This window comes from Lonchura striata, chromosome 9 (genome assembly GCF_046129695.1).
Source record: "Lonchura striata isolate bLonStr1 chromosome 9, bLonStr1.mat, whole genome shotgun sequence".
Classification (NCBI taxonomy): domain Eukaryota; kingdom Metazoa; phylum Chordata; class Aves; order Passeriformes; family Estrildidae; genus Lonchura; species Lonchura striata.
The window spans coordinates 28,430,022-28,451,914 of NC_134611.1; the positions used below are offsets into that span (position 1 = coordinate 28,430,022).

Consider the following 21,893-nt stretch of genomic DNA (forward strand, 5'->3'; position numbering starts at 1 on the left):
TCCAAGCCTTTCAAGATTATCCTACTGATACGAGTGGCATGTGCTGTAGGATATATCCCAGCTGAAGTTTCCCCACCATGTCTTCTTCCAGCCTGAAGACTCTGGCAGTTACACCTGCATTGCCACCAACGCTGCTGGGGAGGACGTGCACACAGTCACCCTGACAGTTCATGTGCTCCCAGCTTTCACTGAATTGCCTGGAGACGTAGCCTTGACCAAAGGAGAACAGCTCAGGTTAACCTGCAAAGCAACTGGGGTACCTGTCCCCAGAATAACGTGGACCTTTAACAATAACATCATTCCAGGTGGGTCCCTGATGGCCATTATTTTCCCCTATGCAGCGTTGCAGTTTAGGACAGGAAAGAAGAAAATTCTAGCTGGAATAAACTGTTAGTGATTGTGTGAGGAATATCTTCAGTGTTATGCAGTCACGTAATTAAACTGCCTCTGAGACAAAGCTGTAAGGAAGGTAATTAGAAAATGGTTCCTCTTGTGTAGCCAACAATGTAGCACATTAAAATTATTAATATCTGATGGTATTTACTCAGCATTGAGCAACTGATTCTTGAAATTACAGGGCAGCTGAAGTGAACAGGTGCATGTGGGCAAATGTCACAGCAATGACTTTCTGTGCATTCCTGGAGTGTCTCAGGGATGCACAAGACCCCAAAGCTGTGCTGCTGAGAATGCACAGATCCAAGCACTGTGCACAGATCCAAGCACTCCTGTGAGCTGTGTACGTTTCAGTCCCTGGAGTGACCCTTTCCCTGCTCTCCCTCCAGCACAGTACGACGATGTCAATGGGCACAGTGAGCTGCTCATCGAGAGGGTGTCCAAGGAGGACTCTGGCACCTACGTGTGCTCTGCAGAGAACACAGTGGGCTCCATCAAGGCCATTGGCTTCGTGTATGTCAAAGGTACATAAAATTCAGCAGTTGTGGTTGTTGCTGGACAGCTCCATGTAACCACTGGGCTTGGATAGTGGAGTTGGAATGGGATAGGTGGGAAGGGACCTTTAAACTCATCCAGTGCCACCCTCTGCCATGGGCAGAGATACTCCACTAGCCCAGGCTGCTCCAAGCCCCATCCAGCCTGAGCTTGGACACTTTAAGGGATCCAGGGGCAGCCACAGCTTCTCTTGACAGCCTGGGCCAGGGCCTCCCACCTCACAGGGAGAAATTTCTCCCTAGTATCCACTTTGAACCTGCCTGCTGTCAGCTTAAAGCCATTCCCCCCTGTATATAATACCATGCCAATGGCTAAATGGGAAAAATCTGAACAGGTTGAAATCCCCCCTTCAGAAAGTCCGAGGTGAGTGATCCCTACCAGCAGTTCTCAATTAGGCACATTTTATTTTGTCTCTACTATTTCTCTGCCATCTCTTGTTTTTTCAGAGCCTCCAGTGTTCAAAGGGGATTATCACTCCAGCAGAATTGAGCCCTTGGGTGGCAATGCCATGTTGAATTGTGAAGTCAGGGGAGATCCCCCTCCAACCATCCAGTGGAGCAGAAAAGGAGTGGGAGTTCAGATTAGTAACAGGATCCGACAGCTTGTCAATGGTTCCCTTGCTATTTATGGCACTGTGGTGAGTCCTGCCCCTATACTGTGAGTATCTGCTTTGAACTTGATTGATAAAGCTGTTCCTGATCATACTGGTTTGAAGGAGTCAGGCTAGACATTTATCCTTTTTTGCTTTCACCTTTAACAAATGTTTTAACTTGGACTAGAATTAGATTCAAATTATTGAGGCAAGAATCCCCAGGTGGTCAGAGTTCTCCCTGCTTGTCAGAAGGACTGAATTTACATACTAATTGTTGATGTGTGAGATCCTGGTCATGGCCTGTTAAATGGGACCTTTTCTCCTGACCTTAAGAGAGCCTGGCTTCTACAGGTCAGCTGAAAAGCAATTGCATTCTCCATGTGCAAATCTCTTATTCCAAATCTAAATTCCTAATCTGAACAGCAAGACTCCTATTTTTCCCCATGTATTCATGAATGCATTTTGAGTTGGGATTAAAATTCCCTGCCAGAAGGGGTCCTGTAGACTGAGCCCCCGTTTTGTTCCTCAGAATGAAGATGCTGGTGACTACAAGTGCGTGGCGACCAATGACGTGGGCGTGGTGGAGCGCAGCCTGACACTGACCCTGCAGAGTAAGGCCCAAAGGGAGGCTTAATGCCCCTTAAGGGAGTGAAAACCTGCCTGTGGGGAGGTGCAGGCAGCTCCTGGGGGAGTGTTTCAGGTTGGGCACTGCCCTGGAGTTTGGACTCATCTCCTCTTCCATAGAATCATAGAAGGGCTTGGGTTGGAAGGGACGTTAAAGGTCACCTGCCATGGGCAGGAACACCTTCCACTAGAGCTGGTTGCTCCTTGAACACTTCCAGGAATGAGGTAGCCAAGATCTTCTCTGGGTACCTTTCATCATGAATATATGATAGTCTGGTCTAAGCTGTGATTGAAGTCAAAGAAGAGAGGGATGTAACAGAGGGTGGTTGAGCCTCATCATAGAAACCAGTGTGGAGTGAACTGAACCACTCTCTGAAATGGCCTGTTTCCCTTAGTTCACTCAATACAACTGGAATAAACTAGACTCTTAACTTAGAGGAATCCTAATTCCTACTGACAATATTTTATCTTTGGCAAAAAAAATATGTTAAGAGTTTTTCTTTGCTAGTGGGATAATTTCTAAATGTGCCCTTCCTGCTATAGCCTTAAGCACACTGTGGGTCTGTTCCTTATCCTTCAGTTGTCTCTGGACATGAATAATAACATCTTCCTGTGGGTTTTAAGAAAAACAACCCATTTTAACAATAAAGAAGAGCATGTACTCTTATAGCTGGGCCTTAATCCCTGCTTTAGTCCTCAGATTGCAGCATGTTCAAACTACCTTGTTGTTGGCATTGTAACGTATCTGTTTGGTGGCACTTGGGGACGTGGTTTAGTGGTGAACATTGGTGGTGGTGCTGGGTTGGTGGTTGGACTTGGTGATCTGTTTTCCAGCCTTAAGGATTCTGTGTTTCTATTTTGCCAGCAGGGGATCAGCAGTAATGATTTTAGTCAAAGTAAACTGACTTGGGATTTCTCTGTGCTCACTTTAATACTAAATCAGTCAGACCTGTGCCCGTGTGCTGTCGCCCAAAGAGCCCTTTCTCTTCCAGGCCCCCCAGTCATCACGGTTGAGCCGGTGGGGACCGTGCTGGAAGCCGGTGCCACGGCAGTGCTGGACTGCCAGGCTGGGGGAGAGCCCCCTCCCGCCATCAGCTGGTCCCGCCAGGGCCAGCCCGTGCTGGGCGACGACAGAGTGACCCTGCTGCCCAACGGCTCCCTGCGCATCGCCCCGCTGCACAGGGAGGACACCGCCGACTACGAGTGTGTGGCCAGGAATCTCCTGGGGTCCGTCCTCGTCACAGTGCCCCTGACTGTGCAGGGTAGGTGCACGAAGCATCAGAGTGACTTTGAAGCTGGTAGATGACAGCATTAATCTGGATCAAATGTGGTCAACATTCATCTTGCCCATATTTTGTGGATGAGATGTTTGGTCATACCTTCTTTATAAGCGTTAGGTCTAGGGTAAGCTTAGTCTGAAGTGTCAGTGGGGTTCTCTTTCATTAAATTTTATTCTATTATACTCATCCAGCTGGAAGAGATAGAGGCTGTGAAGGGTAACAGACAAAAATTATAATGAAAAGGTCTCAAATCAGATCCTGTCCTCAGAACATGTGCCTCTAAAGAAATGCAGTAATTGTCGTTGAACTCTGGTAAGAGATTTGTGCACAGTAATGACATGAAGAGAGGTGGATTTCCAGGGTCGGGAGGTGCAGTTTTCACTTCTCTGTGCCGCCTAAGGGAGCTGCAGGCGCCAGCAGTGCCCAGCAGCATCCCTGCTCCTGTTGCAGTGCACGGCGGGTTCTCCAGCTGGCTGGAATGGCGGGCGTGCAGCGTCACCTGCGGCCAGGGCGTGCAGGAGCGCGTCCGGCAGTGCGACAGCCCCGTGCCGGCCAACGGGGGCCGCGGCTGCCAGGGCCCCCACACCGACCTGCGCAGCTGCCACCGCCAGCCCTGCCCAGGTACTGCTGCAGACACACAATCCCTCGAGGGGCTGGGTTGGAGGGACCTCAAAGCCCGTCCAGTGCCATGGCAGGGACACATTCCGCCAGCCCAGGGTGCTCCAAGCCCTGTCCAGCCTGGCCTGGGACACTGCCGTTGATCCAGGGGGGCAGCCACAGCTTCCAGGGTCTCCCCATCCTCATAGAGAGCAATTCCTTCTAAATATCTCCTCTTCTAATTTAAAACCTTTCTCCCATGTCCTATCGCTGTCTGCCCCTCTAAGTCTCCCTCCCTCTTTAAGTACTGAAAAGCCACAGTGAACTGGTACTTTTAATGTGTCTTGCATTAAGTGCCCAAACAATGAAATTCTGTCACTGTGGATCTTCTTGGCAGATTCATTTTTCCAAGTAGTTGTAATTAATTTTGGAAAGAAAGAGGAAATTTCAATAAATACCACAAAAATATTGTTGAATGAAAACTGGGCTTTTCTGGTCCTTAGTGGATGGGAGCTGGTCGGAGTGGGGGCTGTGGGAAGAGTGTTCAAGAAGCTGTGGCCAAGGAAACAGGACAAGGAGCAGGACCTGCAGTAACCCCCCAGCTCAGCTCGGAGGGAAGCCCTGTGAGGGCAGCGCTGTGGAGTCAGTCATGTGCAATCTTAGGCCTTGCCCAGGTAAGAGAAGAGTATTTTAACCTTATTTGCATGAGGGGCTTCACATACAGGTTTCTTTGTTTCTCCAAACCCAAATTATCTCAGCCTATTTGTAGTTGTTAATTACTTTTTTTTTTAATTGAATGGCACGAATTCTTGGAAACAGAAATCACAAAAGTGTAAGAAATCTCAGCAATTTCTTATTTTTTTTTACACCAGTAAAAATGTTAATTTGTATTTTAATGTTTTTCAGTACTTATTACCCACATCCTCACAATGTAAATTCTCTCTACTCTAAATCTATCCTGCAAAGCCAGTTAAAATAAAAGAACCAAAGCCAAACCACCAACTATTTAAAGCTATGTAAAAATTATTGTTAATAATTTAAGACTTTATCTGTATATTTTCCTCTGTTGTTGCAATTTTTAGCCACATTTTGCTCCCAAATACCTGTCAGGTTTCCTTCTGTTCCCACGAGTATTTCCTACATTTGACAGGTTGTAGTTTATTCAGAGCCTTCACCACTGACATGTTCCCTTCTGTACAATTTGCAATGTTTGTTTTTTCCATTTTTCCCTGGCTATGCTGCCACTGTGATGCCAAATACTCATTCAGAGGCCTGAGACTCATTTCTCTAGGTTTTGGCAGGAAAAACAGCTCTGGCTGCTGCTCTCTGGCAGCTTTTAGCCAGGCTGCCTTGGCCGTGCTCAGGCCTCCATCCTGCCTGGGGAATTGGAAAAATCCATATTTGATTACGTGTTCAGTTCTGATGTTTGATGATGGTGGTGAGGTGATGTAGTTAAAAAACAGAGTTGATCTTTGCTTGTCAAAGTGCTGATTGTTTGGGCCACTATTCAAGACATTATTTGGGGCATCAGGGCTATCCCAGGTGTCTGTTCTGGAGCAGTGTGTGGGATCAGGGCTATCCCAGGTGTGTGTGTCTGTTCTGGGGCAGTGTGGGATCAGGGCTGTCCCAGGTGTGTGTGTCTGTTCTGGAGCAGTGTGTGGGATCAGGGCTATCCCAGGTGTGTGTGTCTGTTCTGGGGCAGTGTGTGGGATCAGGGCTATCCCAGGTGTCTGTTCTGGGTCAGTGTGTGGGATCAGGGCTATCCCAGGTGTGTGTGTCTGTTCTGGGGCAGTGTGTGGGATCAGGGCTATCCCAGGTGTCTGTTCTGGGTCAGTGTGTGGGATCAGGGCTATCCCAGGTGTGTGTGTCTGTTCCGGGGCAGTGTGTGGGATCAGGGCTATCCCAGGTGTGTGTGTCTGTTCTGGGTCAGTGTGTGGGATCAGGGCTATCCCAGGTGTGTGTGTCTGTTCTGGGGCAGTGTGTGGGATCAGGGCTATCCCAGGTGTCTGTTCTGGGTCAGTGTGTGGGATCGGGGCTATCCCAGGTGTGTGTGTCTGTTCTGGAGCAGTGTGTGGGATCAGGGCTATCCCAGGTGTGTGTGTCTGTTCTGGGGCAGTGTGTGGGATCAGGGCTATCCCAGGTGTCTGTTCTGGGGCAGTGTGTGGGATCAGGGCTATCCCAGGTGTCTGTTCCGGGGCAGTGTGTGGGATCGGGGCTATCCCAGGTGTGTGTGTCTGTTCTGGGGCAGTGTGTGGGATCAGGGCTATCCCAGGTGTGTGTGTCTGTTCTGGGGCAGTGTGTGGGATCAGGGCTATCCCAGGTGTCTGTTCCGGGGCAGTGTGTGGGATCAGGGCTATCCCAGGTGTCTGTTCTGGGGCAGTGTGTGGGATCAGGGCTATCCCAGGTGTCTGTTCTGGGGCAGTGTGTGGGATCGGGGCTATCCCAGGTGTGTGTGTCTGTTCTGGGGCAGTGTGTGGGATCAGGGCTATCCCAGGTGTGTGTGTCTGTTCCGGGGCAGTGTGTGGGATCAGGGCTATCCCAGGTGTCTGTTCCGGGGCAGTGTGTGGGATCGGGGCTATCCCAGGTGTGTGTGTCTGTTCTGGGGCAGTGTGTGGGATCGGGGCTATCCCAGGTGTGTGTGTCTGTTCCGGGGCAGTGTGTGGGATCGGGGCTATCCCAGGTGTGTGTGTCTGTTCCGGGGCAGTGTTTAAGCTGTGCTGCCGTTGCAGTGGCCGGCGAGTGGAGCCCGTGGGGGCCGTGGGGGCCGTGCAGCACCACATGCGGGAAGGGCACGCAGACGCGGCCGCGGCTCTGCGCCAGCCCGGCCCCGGCGCACGGCGGCCCCCGCTGCCCCGGCCCCGACACGCAGCTCCAGCTCTGCTACCGCCGGCGCTGCCCAGGTGAGACCGAACTTCTCCTTCCCTCCCCCGCTTCTGCTTCTCTCGTGGTTAACGCTTTCTGGCTATAAAAGTCTAGTACCTGAAAAAACTCCCCTTCAAGCTTTTTATTGTCACTGACTCTGGCACTACTTAGCATTTGCTATAGACTCTGCCAGTGGACCACAGCTCTTCTCCTGGTGAACACGCTAAGCTCTCCCAGAGGGAGAGCTTTAAGGTCTTTTCCTACCCTAAGCTAGCTCCAGAGGACAGGGTCTGCAGCTCCTGGGCCTCCTCCGGACCCTCTCCAGCAGTTCCATGTTCTTCCTGTGCTTCTGGCCCCAGGGCTGGAGCAGTTCTGCAGGTGGGGTCTCACCTGAGAAGGGCAGACAGGCAGAATCCCCTCTCCCCTGCTGCCCACACTGGGGGATCAGCCCAGGGCACGGGGAGTTCTGGTCCCACTTGCGTTGCCAGGGCTGGTCCAGCTCTCACCCACCCCAGGTCCCTGGGGAGAAATCCCTGAGTAGCTGAGATGCTGCAGAGAGTCAGTGACATCCATGATCAGTTTTCCTCGATGCAGCACTGCTGTGCTGTGTTTCTGCTGGAGTCAGAGGCTCTCACTGCTGTGCCTCTCTCCGCAGTGGATGGGAAGTGGTCCCCGTGGAGCAGCTGGAGCACCTGCAGCGTGTCCTGTGGGGGAGGCAGCAGGCAGAGGACGCGCCACTGCTCCGACCCAGCCCCGCAGTTTGGGGGACACAAGTGTGAGGGAAGTGACATTCAAATGGATTTTTGCAACAGTGATCCTTGCCCAGGTAAGTGCTTTGTGTTGGGCTGTTCGCCCACTTGCTGGGTTTGGTTGTTTTCTTTTGGAGAGAAAAAAAAAAGTTACTCTCCAAAAACCGTACTTTTCTAGCTTGACTGTCTGGTTTTAAATCCCTGAGGAAGATCAAACCTGACTTATTCTTGCAGTTCATGGCAACTGGGGCCCATGGAGCAGTTGGGGAACTTGCAGTCGGACGTGCAACGGGGGCCAGACAAGGCGGTACCGGAGCTGTGACAACCCACGCCCGGCCAGCGGCGGCAGGGCCTGTGCTGGGGCTGACGTGCAGATCCAGAGGTGCAGCACAGACCTGTGCCCAGGTCAGTACTCACAACAGCAGTGGGAATGAAGCTTTCCCTGGAAGGCACCAGGGTATATGCCACACGAGGAACATAGGCCACCCACGGAAGTGTCCAAGGCCAGGTTGAATGGGGCTTGGAGCAGCCTGGGACAGTGGAAGGTGTCCCTACCTGTGGCAGGGGGTGGGACGGGATGAGATTTAAGGTCCCTTCCCACCCAAACCAGTCTGGGATTCTGTGTTTCTGATGGCAGGTGTTGACACCTGCCCGCTTTAATGTTTTTGTTGTCCTTTGATCTGTCCCTTTAGAACCTTGGTTCCTTCACAAAGGAATTGACTTCAGCACAACCGATGCAGCCTGAAGCATTTAAATTGAAAAATTGCTTTCTTTATTCTGCAGTGGATGGAAGCTGGGGGCAGTGGCAATCATGGAGCCAGTGCTCTGCATCCTGTGGAGGAGGAGAGCAGAGCCGGGTGCGCCTTTGCAGCAGTCCAGCCCCATTAAATCGTGGCCGTCCTTGCCCTGGGGACTCCTCCCAGATATCCAGGTGCAACACCCAAGCGTGTCCTGGTGAGTGTTTACATCCTGCATGCAGTGACAGTGTGATGAAAGCCTGTGGCACTCCTGATTTCACTGGTGCTCTTATCTTGGCCAGTTGACTGGGTAATTTAATTTTTTGGGTTTAAATGTGCCCAGAACTAAAGCCCAGTTCTCCCTCCCCTAAAATACCCAGCAGCGCTTATTACACAGGGTTGTGTTTTGCCTCTCCCCATCCCCTGCACAGGTGGGCCTGCACGTGCCAAGGGCAGCATCATTGGCAATATCAATGATGTGGAATTCGGTATTGCTTTCCTGAATGCCACAGTAACGGACAGCCCGGATTCTGACACCAGAGTGATACAGGCAAAGATCACAAACGTCCCTCGGACCCTTGGTAGGCCTCTTTAACTTTGATCAATTTTTTTTCTGAATACACCAATACCTATGGTCTTCTGGTTTAAATCTGAAGGGTTACGCTAGTTTGAGGGCTTCTTATTCAGCTCGTGTGCACATGGGACTATAACGAGATCAAAGCTCCCCAATTTTCTGTGGTGTTTCCTTCAGGCCCAGCCATGAGGAAGCTCGTTTCCATACTCAGCCCGGTTTATTGGACAACTGCCAAAGAAATTGGGGAAGCAATGAATGGGTTTACGCTCACTGATGCTGTCTTCAAGAGAGAAACTCAAGTGGAGTTTGCAACTGGTGAGTTGCCTGGGATAGATCAGCTCTTTTTGTGTCTAGTAAGCCAGATGGATGCTGCATTTCTGAAAAGACAGCAGAGGACCATTGCTGAAATTTGGGTTTTGTGCTTGCACAAATATTTTCAGTGTATTATTTACAGACTAACTGTAACCTTCTGAGGCTTTATTCCACCTTCTAGTTTGAAATTTAGCTCTAGTTTGAAATGTGTCGTGTTTTTTCTCATGGGCACGGTACACCTTAGAAAATGTAACTATAAATAACTGGAAGAGGGACTGCAGTTTCGATTCCATGTGGCTGTTGGGAGTCTGTGTTGGGAATGTGTGATAAATCAGTGTGCTGTTAAACTGCCAGGTGAGATCCTACGCATGACGCATGTTGCCCGGGGCCTGGACACGGACGGGACCCTGCTGCTGGATGTTGTTGTGAGTGGCCACGTGCTGCAGCTCCAGTCCGTGGCTGATGTCAGTGTCAAGGTAAAGCTGCTTCATGCATCTGTACTTCTCTCATCCAGAGGAAAGGAGGAAACACTTATTCCTGTAACCTGCTTTATTGTATGTGACTTCTTTTGTGCCTGGTGGAACTGATGGTGCTGATGTTGCCTTTGAAAGCAGAAAGTTACCATGAGGAGAGTGCTGTCTGTCTCTCAAGGGTTTGAGATGTTGGCAGGTAGTGTTCAGGCAGGTCTTCAGGGCAGTTATTGATGGCTGGCATGTCAGGGTTGCTTTGGGCAGAGCTAGAAAGGTGCATCTTTAACCTCTCTGATATAGTATTTAGTAACTGGTAACCAGTATTTTACTGTATTCATCCCACCATGCAGTAAATATACCTGAAGTTGTTGATATTTTGGAAGACTGCAATATGTAGTATGTCCAATATATTTATAACTCCCTTCAGTGGCAGAATGTTTCTCCACCACTTGTTTATTTAGCATATTTGTCAGCATCTAACTTCAAATAAAAGCTAAATATTTAGACCTCAAAAGATTGTTACTGAGGAGTGAGATATTTTTTTAGAAATCTTCTGTTGTGTCTTCCATCATCAGGATCCTCAGGACATCAGTCTGTATCTTTTTTAAAATAATAGACTAGGCAGTGTCAAGATTCAACACTTAAGAGTGAAAAGGACCTGTGTGTGTGTGCAATACTCTTGTTCAGCGGATAAGATAAGCTCCTTTCTCTAAACACATCTCCCAGCTCTGAAGTACAGGTGTGGTGCTGGCGTGGGAGCAGCTGATGGCCAGGGTTCTGTTGCAGGATTACACAGAGGACTACATTCAGACGGGCCCTGGGCAGCTGCACGCGCACTCCACGCGCCTCTTCGCGGCAGACGGGGTCAGCGTGCCCTACACGTGGAACCACACCATCACCTACGACTCCAGCAAGGGCAGGATGCCCTTCTTGGTGCAGACGCTGCGCGCTGCCTCCATCGCTACGGAGTACGACCCGCTGGAGGAGGCCGTGGCTTTCCAAATCCAGGCTTCCATTGCAAAAGGTGTTGTTCTAGGCCTTCCCAGAAATCAGACAGTGGGGAAGGACTGTCTTCTCTTCCTAGAGTTCATTGAGTCACCCATAGTCTCAAAAGAAATTCTGTGAAACTTGGGTAGCTTTAGCATAGATCGCAGGACCTGAAAGTCTTGTTGGATGTATCCATAAACGAACTATTAGTTAGCATTGCTAACTGCTGGATTTTATGAACCTGAATGACCAAAGGGGACAGGCATAGATTAATGGGAGCAGATTTTCCTTTGAGAAGCTCTAATTAATGAGCAAGCTGGCCAGTTACTTCTTTTAATGCTATTTGAGCTTTCTTTTTTTTTTTTATGTGGTAGGGAAGTTACTCTAGTTTGGAAGTACATGAAACAGAGGGGTTGACTGTCTGAGTCTTTCTTTTCAGTAACAAGATTCTAAATCAAGTACAGTAAGTTTTTTCCCCACTTGCCAGATTAGGGACTCATTGTACAATTTGAAAACCAAATGCTTTTTTTTTTTTTTTTCTAATTTAAAAACAGATCTGATAAAAGAGAGTCTCTGGGTTAAGATATGCCTGTGATTAGATCTGGCTAAGCCTTTACTGAACTTGATTTTATTTCCTCTAACAATTAAGATACTGGTGTTTGGGATTTTTTTAGATTTCATTTTTTAAATTTCAGTTTTCAAGCAGCCAAAGCCCTGTGTCCTTTGAGGAGTCTCACCCTGAGTTTTTCATTGCAGTTTGTCGTACACGGTTACGTTCTTCTGCAGTGATCTCCTGAGATTTGTGACATGGTGATTTTTTTGCTTTGGGTCTATTGACCTCCTTTTATGTGAAGTAAAACCAAATGGTCTTTATTCTTTTGATAATAAACTTCTCAGGATGCATTAGGCTGGGATGAGACTTGCAGCTCACTCTGAGGGGACCCCCACACACCTGTTCAATGTTACTCAAACCAGCACAAGCCATGTGTGACAAACCGAACATTTCTCTCTCTCAGGATTTTTTATAGAGGTGTACAGAGAGGAGAAAGAGAAAATAATTTCTATTTCTGCTCACTGTTTTCCCATGTGGAATGTGTTTGGAGAATTGTTTACCTGGGGTGATTGCTTGATTGGATTCTGGTGAGGATTGTTTGAGCCTGTTGGTCAATCCAATCCACCTGTGGCTGGACTCTCAAGAGGAAGGTCATGAGTTGTGAGTTAGATATGATAGTTAGAATGAGTGGGTGTGTAGTTTTAGTATCTTCCTTTAAATAGTATATTAATGTATTATATCACAGTTATAATAAAGAAATCATTCAGCCTTCTGAACTGGAGTCAGACATCATTGTTTCTTCCCGCCGGGTTCACCTGCATTTACAATAGCCATGCAATACTGACTTAGTGCCAAAGTAGAGAAACTAGTAAGGCTGGATTTAAAAGTTCCTGTTTTGGTGTTGAAATATAACAAATACTGTAAAATTGCTGGGCTGCAATTCTTACTGTTAAAAGTAATGAAGAGGCCATATTTTTATCCACAAGTGACACGTGCTTCCTTTGTCACACAGGGGATCGGAGCAACCAGTGCCCTGCAGGGTTTGCTTTGGACTCGTCTGGGCCTTATTGCTCAGGTAATGACTGACACGGGTGGGTGTAACCATGGAGTCCTGGTGTGCTTTGGGTGGGAAGGGGCCTTAAAGATCCCCTGTTTCCACCCCTGAAGCCTTCCCTTCTCCAGGTGAACACCCCCACATCTCCCAGCCTGGCTCCACAGCAGAGGGGCTCCAGCCCTTGGCACATCTCCATGGCATCCTCTGGACCTCCTCTAAAAGGTCCATGTCCACCTTGTGCTGAGGGCTCCAGAGCTGGACACATTATTAAGCCACCAGAACCTACATCCCCTTTATTTAGAGTTCAAAGTATGCACTTCAAAAAGTGTGAGTTATCCTTGCTAAAAGGGTGTGGATCCAAGGGCAGCTGAAGATGTTACTTCAGTCATCCCCTAAAATATGAGTAGTGCCCAGACAACTTTTAAATCAGTACCTCAGGTACACTTGGAGGAAACTGAGCCTCAGGCTCTGCTAAGCCTGCAGAGCAATGAAGGATTTGGGTGACCTGTGTGGAGGAAAGGCCGAGTGTTGGCACCTCAGACAGGAGCCCATGTGTTCCTGCTTGGGGGATGGAGGTGGAGAGAAGCACACGAGCACCCTGGCTGTCTCACTAAGAGTCGGGGTTGTTTTAGGGAGAAATCATCTGAGTTGATTTTGTGGACTTATTTCATTACCTCTGGAAAGATTGAAAATTAAGGGGAATTGGCTGGATCTGGTTTTGCCCTGTGGGCTTTACTAGTCATCAGAGTAGTTTCTTGGGAAGTCTCACTAGTTTTTCAAACATTCTCTTGTTCCAGATGAAGACGAATGTGCTGTGGGAAATCCTTGTTCCCACACCTGTCACAATGCTGTGGGATCCTACTACTGCTCCTGTCCCAAAGGTTTCACCATCTCTGCTGATGGCAGAACATGTCAAGGTAAGAAAGGTGCTGCTGGGGCAGGTTGGATACAAATGCCCCTTAGATAATTGAAGGCCTTAAATGCCTTAAGAGGCACGTAAATTGCTAAGGAGAGTTTTATTCGGGCCATTTTCTCATGATAAGAACACAATTTATTGGTGGTACTCTAATTATTTCATAGCTGAATGTACTCCTGGCCACGTGTTTGTAGCTGCTGGTGCTGAAGGCACTGGTTGGTGTGTCCCCTGTGCTGGCCGAGCAGGGTTTGCAGCTCGTTTCCCATTGCAGACATCGACGAGTGTGCTCTGGGGGGGCACAGCTGCCACGCGGGGCAGGACTGCGAGAACCTGCCCGGCTCCTTCCGCTGCGCGCTGCGCTGCGGGAGCGGCTTCCGCAGGACTCCCGACGGCCTCGGCTGCCAAGGTACGCGCGGGCTGCGCCTCGGGCTCCTCAGCTCTCCTGCAACTGAAAATGCTGCTCCGTGCAGCTGAAACTCGCTGTAGAGGGCGTCTCCTGTCTATAAATGTTCATTCTTAAGGCTGTGGGCTTTTGGTTTTTCTGTAGGTTTGGGTTTGTTTTTAATCTTTTGCTTCTTCAGTCTTCAGAAATAAATTTAAAATCCTGTCAGGGAAGAAATTAGCATTCTTGGGTTTGTGTCCCATGTGCATTTTCATGTATAAAGATGGGAGAGCAGCAAATACTCCTGAGCAGAACTCACCCAAACCCTGCTCAGGTACTGCCCACAAGGAAACTGCCAGCCCTGGTGTCAAGGATTTGTGTTGTTCCACAGACATTAACGAGTGTCAAGAGTCCAGCTCCTGCCATCAGCGTTGCTTCAATACCATAGGAAGTTTCCACTGTGGCTGTGACCCAGGATTCCAGCTGAAGGGCAGAAAATGCATGGGTAGGGATGAAGTTCTGAATGTCCATTCCCTCCTTCCATCAGGCAGAATTCAACATTGATTTGTTGCTCTATTGTCTTATGAAAGAAAATGCTATTATGGATGATACACTTGATGTACATTTTGGAATCTGTCAAGCAGTACTGAAAGCCAGAGGCAGCAAGAATTGGACTGACTGATCCATGTGCATGAAATGATTCAATGTGTGGATACAGGGTAATTTCATTACATAATTGAGTCCAATCCTGCTTTTTTCTTTTTTTTTTTTTGGCTTTTGTTTGAGTAAGATGTCAATGAGTGCAGGCAGAACGTGTGCAGGCCTGATCAGCTCTGCAAGAACACCCGTGGTGGCTACAAGTGCATTGACTTGTGTCCCAGTGGAATGACCAAAGCAGAGAACGGGACTTGCATTGGTGAGTAGAACACTGTGTAGCTATGGGAAACACAGGAACAATGATGATGTTTATTTTTTAAAATAATCCCGAAGATTGTCCATCTCCAGTTATTAATATTTGCACATACTAAAGCAACAACTTGTTTTTGCTTATGGAGCATGTAATTTGTTATAGAAAAGCAGATGTATCCTTGCTACTTCTAGTTTTTCCACTGTTCTTAAGTAAGAACAGTAAGATTTCTCTTGGTGTCTTTTCTGTGTCAGAACCTTGATTTCTCTCAGTTATTCATTGACTGAAATGTTTTGTTCTGTGTGTGCATGATTTCTTAAGAGTTTGGCTCAGGAGCTCTCAACAAAGATCACAGGTCCCTGTTGCTTATCAGGGAGGGTTTTAAGCACAGCTGATGTTGTAGGTAGTACCAAAGCTTTTGTTCCAGTGGAATCATGGGATGATTTGGGCTGGAAGGGACCTTAAAAATCACTTATTCCTACCCCTCGTCGTGGGCAAGGACACCATCCATTACCCCAGGTTGCTCCAAGCCCCATCCTCAGAGATGGTCAGGGATGGTTTAGCCCCAGCTCCCTCCCGCAGTGAGGATGAGCGGAGCTGTGACTGTTCCTTGCCGTGTGCTGCAGATGTTGACGAGTGCCGGTCGGGGTCGCACCAGTGCCGCTACAACCAGCTGTGTGAGAACACCCGCGGCAGCTACCGCTGCGTGTGCCCGCGAGGATTCCGCGCCCAGGGCGCTGCCAGGCCCTGCGTGGGTAAGCTGCCGCTCAGTCCTCTCACACCTGTGCTCTGCTTTCGCCTGCCTTTCTGCTGCAGCACACCAGCAGTGCTGTCCCTGTGGGAGACCGTGCTGTAGGGACACGTTTGCTCTGCGTTTCCAAATTGGCCATCTAAAACAAAGTGTTCCATTCTAAACAAACAGAGCTAAACGGTTCCAAATGACAAATGATTGGGCTGTACTTTTAAAACAAAGTATAAGAGGGTCTCAGAGCACTGGTGGATGGATGTGGCAAATAACCACTGCACAGGAGGCTTCAGTTATAAAAATCAGGTGGGGTTTGTTGATGTGCTGGCTGTGCCCTGGCCTGCCCTGGCTCACCCCTGAAGGCAGTCGCACAGGGAGTCAGGGGGTTCCCCTAGGGAGCACACCCCAAGGAGCTGCAAGAGGCCCGACAGACCCAGAACGAGTTTGGCTCCTGAGCATCCCAAGTAAGCCTATCCTCCCATCAGGACTGCCAGGGCTGTTCCCCAGCAGCAGAGCACAGGGACCTGATCTGCATTCCTCCCTCACTGCTCTCCTCCTGGCATGGGTGGCTCCCAGCAGGGAAGGATTAGGATCCCTGGCACTCACAGGAATGCCAGCCATGCACTCAGTCCCTGTGCCATCTTGGCATAAAGCCACGCAGGGATTTCTCCTGTGTCACAGGAGGCTCTGGAGCTCTGATGTAGGGAGCAGGAGATTTAATGTGTGGGGCCAGGGCAAGTGGACAAGCACTTGCCTGGCATTTAAGAGACTTTAGGAAGGCAGAAGGAACATTTATTATCACCTTTGCTACATTTATGTCAAATACTTAAAATGTAAGAGCTGACCTACCATGATAATGAGGATTTCTGAATGTACACGACACCAAGTGAGGTTGGTTTCAGTTGCTGTTACGTATATCAGAAAAACATTCCTCCCTGATGACTTCTTCAAGATAAACAGTTTTTTCTTATTTTATTTTGTTTAACAACCTAAGATTTTGGACTGTCAAAAGCCAGGAATGTTTGGGATTTTTTAAAAGATTTAATTGCATAAGGAGTGTTTGGCTGTAGACCAAGATATAATATTACTTCTGCCATCTGCCTCTGTACTGAAATAAAACCAATCCCAGACTTTTAACTTGTATTTAAGCCATTTAAACTTCTGACCAGAAAAAGCCAGGCAAAGTCTAGGACTGTAGGTTTTCATAAAACACCAGCATCCTTAAACCTGCCTTATGATCAAGTGCCACTGAAAGCTCCCTCCTAAAGTATTTTTATCCTTTGAACTTTTATGTTCCTAAAAATATATTTAAAATTTAGATTCATCTAAAGTATTCATTTTGTTAACAAAATCCAGTTTTCGTTCTCATTGTTGACAGCAAGCACAGGGAGGAGTTGAAAAAGGCTCAGACTGAAACAGAAATGAATTTTGCTCCTGCCTGTGCTATTTTTACCCTGGATAAAGCCCTTTGTGCCACAATTCCCTTTTTTGTTTGTTGGATGGGGATAAGATGCTCCTGTGTGACCCCCACAGAGCTGTGTCTGCCCATTTACCTGAATCACAGCATTTCTGGAAGCTGTGTTGTTTTCTCTCCTGGAAGGGCTTTGCCAAAAGCTGCTATAATGCAGATTACACGTGCAAGGCTATCTAGAACATAAAATCAGGTACTATTTTGCAAATTAGAGAAATCCTGAAAAAGTAGCTATTTCAATTTCAAAGTAATTTTACCTTGTTCTTGTAAATATTATGGTTCCCATGCCTCAGTAGCATCTTCTCACAGGGGCAGTTCTGGAACCAATGCTGGTGATTCCCTGCAGTCAGTTCTGATTGTATTGCACAGACTGCTCTTGCAAAAGAAATTGCTCAGATTTTCACCTGTTGTCTTTCATAATTTCTATGAAAAGCTTCTATTGCTGATCCACAACTTGTTCCAAGGACACTGGCTGAACTAGACATCAGTGTTAATTTATTTTAGGTAGATGTAGAATGCAAAAGTCAGCACATGAATGCTAAGGAAATAATTGAGTTTGTTTTCTTTTACATGTATATGAATAATAAATTTTTCATTTTAAGCACATACTGAGATTAATGCACTTAAAATTCAGATCAGTTGTTGTCATACTTAAAGTGAAATTCTTGTGTTAATACCTGAAAAATATACCCTAAGGATAATTCCACAAATATGTGAAGTTTCAGTTGTGTGTTTGCCAAATAACAGCTGGAAAATATTGTAACACTCTGCAATTACTACTTCTGGATTTCCAACTCTTAATTAATTTAATTATTAATATCCCCCTAAAATGTTTAAAAACCTTAAATATACCAAATATTAACCACTTTACAAAAATGCAGCCTAATGGTCTATTATATTTCTGACAATATTGATTTTTAAATACTATTTTCTTGAATTTGTGGCTTGGGGAGTTACAATCTGTAATCAAAAGCTTGTCTTCACAGGGAATTCAAATGAAACTCTCACAACACTGGCTTAATGGCATTTTTACAGTAGTAATTGAAAGAATGCACACTACTATGGAATAATTAAACTATTATTGAGTCACCATTAAAATAATCTTTAATTTCTAGTAGGAGAATATTTATAATATATGTCAATTATTGATATGTTGTGATGTATGTTAATATCAGATTTTTTATTTCTGGTTATTGCAGAGTTGTTTGGAATGAACAAACTTCTGTATTTTTCTGATGAAATACTAAGCTTGAAAAGAAATACAGTATGTGTTCCAGCTGAGCCTGAAGTAACTTGATAAAAACTGTAGAAAATTTCTTTCTGGTAGTGTCAGAGAGACTGTGGGAGAAGGTCCTGCAGTCCTAAGAGCACTTAGAGTTTTTTGGAGGGAAGGGCACTCGGCATGTTGCACCCTCAAAGCCTTTACCATACTCAGCACATATGCTGGGCACTCAATTTTGATTTAAGGATGATATTTGCTGCTCATCTAAATAACTTTGGACTTTAATTTAAACAACTAAAAAGATACATTTCTTAGGAAAGCAAAAATAATTCTATTTTTTAATTGTCCAAAAATGAATTAATATGTACTCTTGAGTTTCCAACCTGTCATGACCAATGACAGCATCAAAAGTTAGAACGTACCTGACCTCTTGCCCCTGCAGCCTTGAAGCACGTTCTTGAGCCCGATGCCCCATCCCTGCAAGTGTCCAAGGCCAGGCTGAGCAGAGCTTGAGGCAACCTGGGCTGGTGGAATGTGTCCCTGCCCATGGCAGGGGGGGACTGGCTGAGCTGTAAGCTCCCTCCAACCCAAAGCATTCCATGATTCCAGGATTCCCCCAACTCGAGGCACAATAATTGTGCTTCCTTTAGTGTGAGGTGTAAGGAATTTCTAGCACTGTACTTCTCTGGGATGCTCTGTGTTAAGCATTGTCTTTTAAAGAAGGGACCAGCAGCTTCTTCCACTCACCTGGGAGCACTTAAGGAAAAAAACCCAATTACTAAGAGAGTATTTAGCAGCTGAGGCTGAAACAAGACTTCAGCAGGGCTCCTGTCCTGGTGAGCACAGTCACATCAGCCTGGGGGAGAATGAAGGTCTCTTACAGTCCAGGACAGTGGATCCTGCCTGCTTGGCCTAGTGTTCTCCATGTTCTACTGCCTCCAAATCTTGCCTTTATGTCTTCAGCTTGTTCCTGAGACTGAGATAAGTATCTGTGTGTACATATATGTATAGTTATATGTTGTTGTTTGTTTGTTTTCTCTCCTTTCCACATGGTTTGGGGCTCTGGATCATGTCACATGAGCAGACATTAATGAATGTGAACAAGTGCCTAAACCCTGTGCACTTCACTGCACCAACACCCCCGGCAGCTTCAAGTGTTTCTGTCTACCTGGGCAGCAGTTACTGGGTGATGGGAAATCTTGCGCCGGATTGGAGAGGGTGCCAAATTCGGGTGCCTATTACAGTAGCTATAACTATGCTCAGTTCTCCCCTGGGAGAGACAACCAGCAACTGCAGCACTATTACAGGCACTCCTCAAATCTCTACAGCTCCTTCTCAGAGTATAGGAACAGCAGAATGCCTTTCTCCAGGACTAGAAGGAACCTTAGAGAAACTTGTCCTGAAGGCTATGAGGCAAGAAATGCCAGATGTGTAGGTAAATGTCAGTCCTATCTATGCAACTCTGTTTTGGGCCTTATTCTTAGGTTACTGTGTGATATATACCAGGGGCTGAGGGTTTGTGGTGTTGGGGTTGTGTTTTCTGTTACCCTGGTCAATATTCAGAGGGTTCTGCATGTTCTGGTCTCTGCTGTTTTGGCTCACATTGTAGCAAAAATGTTCTCAAGCCTGCCTTATAACCTTTTGTTTTAATTGTGCTGCTTATTACCTGTTTGCAAAGGATTTCCCTCTGTTACTCTTCCTCCTGGTCATGGTGGCTCACCTTGGTGAATCTTCTCACACTCCAAAAACCATCTGTAGTCCCAGCCTAGTTCCAGTGTTTCCGTAGACTCCCATTGGCAGCAGTAATCTGTGTCAGAAAGGTTTGGAATAAACATTTTAGAATTGATCACACTGGGGCCAGTACCAGCACTGCCACAGGACCATCAGCCACTGTCACATGGGCAACAGGCAGAGAAGCTTTTATATTATTATTATTATTATTATTATTATTATTATTATTATTATTATTATTATTATTATTATTATATTTTTATTATTAATAACAATAATCGAATAAATAATAACAATAATAATTTTATGTTAGAAAAGGGGTTGCAATGTAATTCAGTGAGCATGGAGAAGACATCAAACTTTGTATTTAAGCTACAGATAGGTTTCAGTAGTCAATCCATGTGGATTGTTATGGTATAGGAGTTTAATTGAGAGACCCAGGAATACAGCTCTTGAGAGAAGGAAGTGTTTGTTTTAAATTTGGATCTTCATCCCAGCTTCCAGCTGGAATTAGTTAATGTGCCATGAATATTAACAATATTAATATTCAATGAAACTTTCATTTCATTGAATAAATACATAAATTTTAAAATTATTGTTTAATATGAAAAATAGCCCCAAATTATGCTTTTGTTAAAGCAAATCCTTTCAATAGGTGACCATCAGGATTTGCTAACAGCACAGATGTTTATAGTCACAGGTGTTTCTCTTTTCTGTTTGTATTTTGATCTAATGCAACCCCTGTCAGTCAGACAGAGGGGAAGTAAAAACCTTCCTTTCAGTGATTTAACCTTGCAAGTCTGAACTCTTTCATGAAGCAGATCTTTCAAAAGCCATTATAATTACAAATTATCTGTATCTGAATCATGCTAATGTGTTCTGGAAACTTTACATAATGTGGTTTGGTACTGGTATTCTGTATTAGAGAGGGAGATTAAAAAACAAAAAGAAAGAAAAGAGCATTTAGTGACAGTCTTCCCAGCTACTGAGCCTAATTCATCCCTCTGGCATGAGGGATGCCAGATTTTAAAAGTCAGTTTGAAAGGGAAACAGATTTGCCTGAGGAGGGAGTGACTGTAAGGAAGACTCCCTCAGTAAGGAGGCTTCCTCTGGTGAGATAAGGAGTGTGGGTGTTCCCTAAGCATGTTGCTTGATACCTGGTTGATTATCAGGCAGCTCAAATTGCTTTGGGGGCAGGACTGTTTGTATGACCCTGGCAGTGAACACAGGTGGCACATCCCCCTTTCTCCCGGAGCTCTGTCTCAGGACTGGTCTCCTCAGCTGGGATCTGTCACAGCTGCTTTTCACCGAGGGGAGAAGCCCCTCAAAGCTGACTTTAGTGCCTGCAGAGTTACAAGGAATGGCACAGGTAAGGAGAGAGGATGCTCTAGTCTTAGATGTTCAACTCCATCAGAAAAAAGATCCAGACAACTCCCACCAGCTCTAGCTGTACACTTGCAGTACATGAATGGGGGAAAGTACCTGTGTTCATGGCAGGCTCAGGGAGTGCTGAGGTGTTGGTGCTTCTCTCCGCAGACATCGATGAGTGTGAGAGCAGAGACACGTGTCAGCACGAGTGCAGGAACAGCCTGGGCAGCTTCCAGTGTGCCTGTCCCGCAGGATACCGCCTCATGCCCAACGGCAAAACCTGCCAAGGTACGGAGAGCATCCCTGCAGTGCTCTGGGGGAGGTCTGCCAAGAAACCTCCCACAAACCAGGCCCAGCACATGGCTAAGCCACTGCTCTGCATTGGCTGTCTGAGAGCATTCAAAATCTCAAGTTTCAGAAGTTTTTATATTCCATACTTTATTGTTTCATAAAATATCAGCAAACTAGGCAATTGCAACTTCTAATTCTCTGCAGTTCCCCTGTGACTTTCTCATTACACATTGAAATCCAAGCTCTAGGGTCAAAGGGAAGGTCACATTCTGAGCTCTGCTCAGCCTTTACCCACTTTGATTTTCACCCTTTAATTCTTATACAGCAGTTGATCCCTAGCATGTTTTTCCTTCCAGATATTGATGAGTGTCTTGAAGAGAACATAAATTGTGGATCAAATCAGATGTGTTTCAACATGAGAGGAAGCTACCAGTGCATAGACACTCCTTGTCCACCCAACTACCAGCGAGAGCCACATTCTGGGTATGTTCTATTCTCAGCCCCTTCTCACCTGCCCCAAG

General features: G+C 46.6%; 1 protein-coding gene across 1 annotated transcript in view; it reads left to right on the forward strand.

The window, feature by feature from the left end:
* HMCN1 (hemicentin 1) overlaps positions 1 to 21,893 on the forward strand; it is a 164,485-nt gene that overhangs the window by 141,084 nt on the left and 1,508 nt on the right. Inside the window, exons 83-106 of the mRNA XM_021525146.2 lie at positions 92 to 305; positions 783 to 917; positions 1,395 to 1,585; positions 2,070 to 2,151; positions 3,157 to 3,426; positions 3,895 to 4,065; positions 4,545 to 4,715; positions 6,771 to 6,941; positions 7,559 to 7,729; positions 7,887 to 8,057; positions 8,436 to 8,606; positions 8,821 to 8,970; positions 9,141 to 9,278; positions 9,630 to 9,751; positions 10,532 to 10,769; positions 12,298 to 12,360; positions 13,137 to 13,256; positions 13,527 to 13,661; positions 14,029 to 14,142; positions 14,428 to 14,553; positions 15,171 to 15,299; positions 19,067 to 19,417; positions 21,250 to 21,369; positions 21,729 to 21,855. Coding sequence (XP_021380821.2) covers positions 92 to 305; positions 783 to 917; positions 1,395 to 1,585; positions 2,070 to 2,151; positions 3,157 to 3,426; positions 3,895 to 4,065; positions 4,545 to 4,715; positions 6,771 to 6,941; positions 7,559 to 7,729; positions 7,887 to 8,057; positions 8,436 to 8,606; positions 8,821 to 8,970; positions 9,141 to 9,278; positions 9,630 to 9,751; positions 10,532 to 10,769; positions 12,298 to 12,360; positions 13,137 to 13,256; positions 13,527 to 13,661; positions 14,029 to 14,142; positions 14,428 to 14,553; positions 15,171 to 15,299; positions 19,067 to 19,417; positions 21,250 to 21,369; positions 21,729 to 21,855 — 3,851 coding nt within the window. The remainder of the gene's footprint in view (positions 1 to 91; positions 306 to 782; positions 918 to 1,394; positions 1,586 to 2,069; positions 2,152 to 3,156; positions 3,427 to 3,894; positions 4,066 to 4,544; positions 4,716 to 6,770; positions 6,942 to 7,558; positions 7,730 to 7,886; positions 8,058 to 8,435; positions 8,607 to 8,820; positions 8,971 to 9,140; positions 9,279 to 9,629; positions 9,752 to 10,531; positions 10,770 to 12,297; positions 12,361 to 13,136; positions 13,257 to 13,526; positions 13,662 to 14,028; positions 14,143 to 14,427; positions 14,554 to 15,170; positions 15,300 to 19,066; positions 19,418 to 21,249; positions 21,370 to 21,728; positions 21,856 to 21,893) is intronic.